We start from the raw sequence: 6,708 nt of genomic DNA on the forward strand, positions 1-6,708 counted from the left end.
TATGTTTTTGGGATAAGAGATCCATCCTTCTTCTGAAGTTAGCATTTTTCAAAAAATTTTGACCCAAAAATTGCTTTACAATAACCTAACCCCAGCATTTTATATTATAATTTGTATCATTTCCCCATTTTTGCTACAGTGATGCTTCTGCTCTTTACTGTAATGAAAGGCCAGGGGAAAATAAAAGAAAATTAACACCTCCCTCTGACCCCTACAAAAAAAAAAAAAAAAAAAAAAAAAAAAAAAAAAAAAAAAAAAAAAAAAAACCCACAAAACAAAAAAAAAAACCAAAAAACAAACCAACAAAAAAACTCAAAAAACCAATCAAAAAAAAAACCAGCAATCAAACCAAACAATAGCAAAACAACAAAAAACCATAAGGCAAACAAACAAACCAACAGAAATCATAGCAAGAAAAAAATTAAAGAGCTTAATAAAAAGAAGGGATCAAAATTGTTAACAGGATTATGGAATACAGCTTTCATTAAAATGTCTAAAAACCCATGAGCTTTTACAGTAAGAACATTAAACAGAGTCTTCCTTTCAGAGATTATCAGGTTTAAAATTACTTATTTAAAACCCCAGAATTCCATTTTAAGAATTTGTTAGCTTGTGGGATGCTGAACTTTTTCTTATACTCCACACTTTTTTTCAGGAATAAAATGTACTAATAAGAATTAGGACTTCCTCTAGTGGGAGGTAAACCAATTTGCTCATATTCACAGATGAGGCATAAGAACTTAATTCAGAGATCAAGCAGTGAAATCCAGAGTTTTCAAAACAAAAGAGCTATGACACAACAGAATCGGCATTAACACACTTTCCCCATCTGTTCAACAACCACAGAATTCCCCCATCCCTCTCCTGCCTCCCTGCTAAAACTTGTAGAAGACACAACTTTCAACAGATAAGTTTACATTTTGTTGTAGGACTGCATGTTATCCATGTTCATTAGGGAAAGGATCACTCTTACAGGTGCTGACAAACAATAGTTTTCAGGAGAAACAATTATTTCCAAAGTCATTTCACATTCATATTTTGTTTTAAAACAGATTTTCTCTTTGCAAATCCATATTTATGTGGTTTTGAGCAAACGCATTAATATTTATTTAGCTTTTTGCACAATGATACTAGCCTCTGATCTTTAGCAAGCAAAAGGCATGTGTGAAGAATAAAATATCATTTAATTTACAGAGACTTAGTAAACTGGTGAGTGAAATTGCCTATCAGGAAAGGGAAAAGAAAAGCATTGCAACTTAGCAGACATTTTCATCATAAATTCTGAATATATCCCTTCAAGTATAGATTTCCCCCCCCACCCCCTCATTTCGTTAATTTTCCCTTTAAAAACCCTGCCACATACATTTGTGACAGAATTAGGGAAAACAAAACACATCTAAGAAAAAGAAATGCCTTTTCTTTCATGGTGGTGGATTCTATGACTCAGCTCCCCTAGTACCTGCCCCCTCCACAGTGGTATCCAGCCTGCAATGTAAACCTGGCACATCCTGTACATGATCAGAAACTGGGAACAGTCACAGTGAGCACTCAGAAAAGGAAATAAGCACAAGAATTCTAATCTCTGGCTGACAATTTCCCAATCCCTATTTTTTAGTTTCAGCTTTCTTTTCAGATCAAAGGACTGCAAATTTTGCTTCCCTTACAAAGAAAAAATGTTGTGTAGAACCAAAGCTCTCTGGTGAAAATCAGAACCCCATTAAAAAAAAATCTTGTAACATAGAGGAAAAAAGTGCAAATTAATACAGTCAAACACAGAAATGATTGCAAGTTTTAAAAATCACTGAATGTGTGCTGCTGTGTTTCACTGTTATAGCCCTGTACTACCTTATGGCACAGAAAAATTCTTATTTCTACTGAAGATGTGGATAACCTTCAGGCACTAGAAATACATATTTATAAGTAATGAATTAAACATTGATGGAGAGAAACAAACATAAGCTCCCTAATTATGTAACTCTGGGTAAAACAATGACCTGGAAGATTGAAGCCCAGTAGATAACAAGCAAAGATAAAGCAAACAACATCTGCGGAAGTTGAAGCACTTAAGGCTATTTAAATGTTCTTGTTTCAATATAAAGACTTTAAAATAATTATTACATAACTTTATTCATACTTATTAGAAATCTCATAAAAGAGGCAGTCCCATCTGGTTTATAAACCCTAGCAATCCACTCATCTATAAATGGACAAAGGTCAGAAAGCATACTACAACTGGATTTTTTTAATGTCTACTTTTTTTTTTATATTAAATAAGATTACATATATAACTGGAATCCATGATCTCATTTCAGAAACAAGATTGTATATAATAATATTAAGTCCAGAAGGAGAAAACAGGCAGCTTCCCATTTTCAATGTATTTCTAATTTCTATTAATGGCACCTTCTGAATACTTTCATACTAAGCAGTTTTCATAAGATTTATAAATTAACCAGCAACCTTGAAGGAATGTTTAATTCAGTCACTTAATATGAAAATACAATAGGAAAATGCCTGCCTGTCTTTCAAGTAACAATGCACATATATCAAAATGAAGGGTCTGGCATTAACTTTGGAAGACATATTAAATAGCATTCGAAAGAAAACTTCAGGAAACTACCCTCATGTCTCCTTAACCTCTTAATATTACATGGCCATAAATTGTGAATTTTAACTCTTGTTAGTGTTGCGAATCAATTTTTACAGGTCAAAATAGACAATGTGATAATTTTGCAGTTTTTCTTACAGAATGGGTTGAAAGAGGAAAGCTTGTTAGCAGCCCACTAATGACAGAGCAGTCAAAAACCAACATTGTTGCTTGGAAACTATGAACTGTTTCAGTGCTTAAGAATTCAGTCCCTGCAGTTTTAGCACAATTACCTACATCATCACAATGTAACTGTGAGGAAAAATGGGACTTAGGTGAGACATACTACTCTCTGTGAATTCAGGCTGCACTCTCATCCATCGTTCAGACCTCTCAGATGGAACTACAGACACTCTATCCCAGAGTCCCTCAGAGCAGGTGATCTGCTTCACTACTCATCACCTGGAAACAGAGAACTGCAAAAAGTGAGTCCCTCAAGGAAGATCCTGTGCAAGCGTTAAAAAAAACCCCACCAATCATCTATGAAAATATTTTCTCCTAAACTATTGATAAAATGGCTGTCCATTCTCTAGATTAGTATAACAGATTGTCACAGTATAAAGATTTTTTTTGAAAGGTGATGCTTCTGAAAAGCAAACTGATCTCATTTGGGTTGCCATTGAGACTTTCAAAATGATTAAGCTTTTATTCCTCACCACACAATCTGTAAAATTGCATTAAGTTAGATATTTAAAGTACTTAGAACCTCATGAATCTGAGAGTCTCCATCTAAACAGACAGAAAAATTCTTCTCATTGCAAAAGTTTGGGTACATGTTTATTTGCTTCTGTCTTACTATCATAAAATCAGAGAAGAGTGGCTTCAGACTTAGACTGGTCCTGAAAGTGAGCTATCAGAACACAAAACAGACACTATTGCCTGTCTTGTCTATTTAAACCCTATCTAGGTCTAATCAAAATGTTTCACAAAGGAACAAGAGAGACAACCTAAAATCAAGCAAGCAACTCCCTGAGAAGCAAATTACAAAAAAAACCCAAAAAAGCCTCTATGATTTACAGATGATAAAAGCCAATTTCAAAACATTGGGTTGACAGAGTATTAGCAACTGTTTTGGGAAAAAAGTGGAAAAGTGGTAGAAGTAAAAATTAACACAGGTCTTGTTCAAACCATCCTCCCTTTAATGCTAAAAATCATTTTAACACAAAATTTCTTACTTTAATCCCTGGCTTTGGGAAGCTCATAGAAATATTTGAGGCAACAAAATTCTACAATTATGACCTCAATATCTGCAGTAGGAAACAAAGATACTGCTTTAGTTGTTACTGATTTTGCCTAATATCAAAATAGTTATTACATGACCTTTTTTGTTATTTCTGACTTATTACCAATATTATTAACCCTTATAAAAGGAGACTAAAGTGCTTACAGAAATCAAGAGATAAAAGCAAAATGATGAATTTGCTTGCTTCCATGTCTTTTTCAAAAAAAACTCTCAAAAAAATCATCTATTTACAGTTATGAGAGAAAACCCCTAGGAAGCGTGATTCTGTTCAATTCCTGCTCATAATACATAGATGAATACTCAGATAATATGAAACACACTGCAAAGCTAAAATGTCATCAAAATTCCAATATTCAGTTTTGATTTTCAGTTAAATATGTACTCCCTTCATCCACATAGATACCAAAGAACAAGCTTAGTGAAGTTTTTTGTGCAGAAGGTCTCTTTCTGAAGAACTGTGTGACCACTCAGAAAAAATATTATTGAGGTAGAAGATCCATTATGTTGGTTTTTTTTTTTATTATTTACTACCCCTGGCTTATATTAATATCTGTAAATTCAAAGAGTTTTTTTAATTTCCAAATGCTCCTAAAAGCCAGATCACACGGTCTTGATTTCTAACATCTACAATTAATTAGGCAGTTAAAAACAACTCTCTAATGGAGGCGCTATCACAGTCTTCTATGCCCCATATACAAGTACCACTCACAGGAGCTTAAATTGGATAAATTTTGTTGGTGGGATTACTCATGTAAGAAAATTATTTCCATGAGTAATAACCTGAAAAATTTTAGGATAGAAATTTTTGTTCTCATCATAAAATGTGTTATATTTAACATGGAATAAAAGAGTATCTTTACCCTTACACTATTCTGAGATACCGTACTTACAAATACAGTAAAACAAAACATATTTGCTGAAAAACATCATTTATGAATCTATTGGTCTGTTATACTTAAATCTGAATTTCACTGTACAGTATTCAGCATAACACATGATTTTAGCATTTAGGGATACATTTCTAAAGATGTTGATTATGACTTGCTCTGAAAAAAAGGATGTACCTTTTCTAAACACTTAATATTACAAACACATTCATACTGAAACAAAAAGAAAAAAGGACAAAGAATAAAACATTCCTCAGTAATCTAGTTTTCATCCTACTGTAATCATCTTTTGCTTCTTGTCTGAAATCCTTGCTAGTTTATTGTTCCACAAAACCTATATATGTGTCAGGAGTCAGATCATCAACTAAAATATTAGAATTACAGAAGGTAAACCTCTGACATTTTTCAAAAATGCCTCAAATGTAAGGCATTGAGAGGCATCCTCACAATCTTACCATCAGTCACAAATTATATAAGAATTAAGAACTTTGCTTTCACACTCTATTGAAAGAAACTGCCTAAGCCCCCTCAGGGAAAATAAATAGTAGTCTTATCAATCTCTTCAGGTGCTCTTTTCAAACCAGGTGCCATATTTAAATGTGATGAGCAAACCTGTCCTGTATCCAATAATCAGGATTATAATCTGTACCCTGCTATGGAGAGGATGTAGTGTGGAATATCATAAACTCCTTCAAACATACTATGAAAACCTTAACTGGGCAATGACTTTATCACTTATTTTCAGCAAACAAACAAAGCGTATTTTTTAATGCTGCAATATATTATAGGATGTTAAAACCCACGAATGCAAAAAATGAAAATATATTACAGGGCTCACAGGAATACATTATGGAATGATTGTTTAATGTAATCCATACGTCCAGCATTCAAACCTGTAAATAATATCTGTTATGCTGTCATATGAAGTTATGTTTAAAATGGATCTTCTAGCAATTCTGGCATCATGATTAAAAAATGACCAATGTATATAACAACTAAAATATTGCCTCGTAGTTAAAAAGTCTAACACACTGGTTTTAATTCCTTTAAATTTTTTTATCACTAAGATAACAGTATCTTCTCAAATGAATTAACAACCAGTTATTTTAAACCACGTATCTACAGAGATTTCAAGGTAAGAATATATTTTTGTCATTTTCCTGAAATTAATAAAAAAGTACTTCTGACTCAATAGCAGTACTAATGAAAACATCACTTTAAATAAATACCAAAACATCCCATACCCTTCTATAATCACAAAACATAGGCAGATCAAGAACGCAATAATTATTTTATCAGTTGGCAATTTATACCTGCAATCATGTCGTCCACAGTACTCATCTTCAGCAGTACCTGTTCAATTAAGCCAACTTCCGTGCTAGTCTGTAAATTACGGACACTTTTACGTAGAATTGCAGTGAACATACTCCAGATTTCTGCTTGGCACGTCACATCACAGTGCTCCAAAAGCTCTGACATGCATGTGATGCTCTCTGCATCCTGGATTATAAAGTTCATCTCTAGATCAAATTCGCCACCAACCAACTAAAAAAGAAAACAAGAACAGTATTACAGTGTGAAATACATAGTTTAGTGTCTCTCATACCTTCATTGTGGCCAATACAGAATACGTTTTACATGGTTAGAGAAGCAACTTTGATAAGAGAAACTAACAGCTATGCTTTCTACGATCAAATTAACAATCATGCTATGCAAAACAAAACTTATAAAAAATATACACACTAATATCATAAAACACTTCCTTTAATTTTGTCGCTGTGTTGAATACAGCATCTCAATAAAATAAAATAAAAATATATTTGAAGCATTCCTTCTTATGAAGTAATTGTTATGGTAGCCTGGCCCAGACAGATGTAGCACAGAACCTGAAAAGCTCAGGAAGAAATTGAGGCTTTTCCACCATTCTCTGA

At 33.2% G+C, this 6,708-nt stretch overlaps 1 protein-coding gene across 1 annotated transcript in view; it reads right to left on the bottom strand.

Annotated features, from left to right (window-relative positions):
• NBEA (neurobeachin) overlaps positions 1-6,428 on the bottom strand; it is a 373,019-nt gene extending 366,591 nt beyond the window's left edge. Inside the window, 1 exon segment of the mRNA XM_031061401.1 lies at positions 6,091-6,428. Within this exon segment, the coding sequence (XP_030917261.1) occupies positions 6,091-6,295 (205 nt within the window). The 5' untranslated portion in view covers positions 6,296-6,428.
• Positions 6,429-6,708: the final 280 nt, after the last annotated feature.

This window comes from Geospiza fortis, unplaced genomic scaffold, assembly GCF_000277835.1.
Source record: "Geospiza fortis unplaced genomic scaffold, GeoFor_1.0 scaffold181, whole genome shotgun sequence".
Classification (NCBI taxonomy): domain Eukaryota; kingdom Metazoa; phylum Chordata; class Aves; order Passeriformes; family Thraupidae; genus Geospiza; species Geospiza fortis.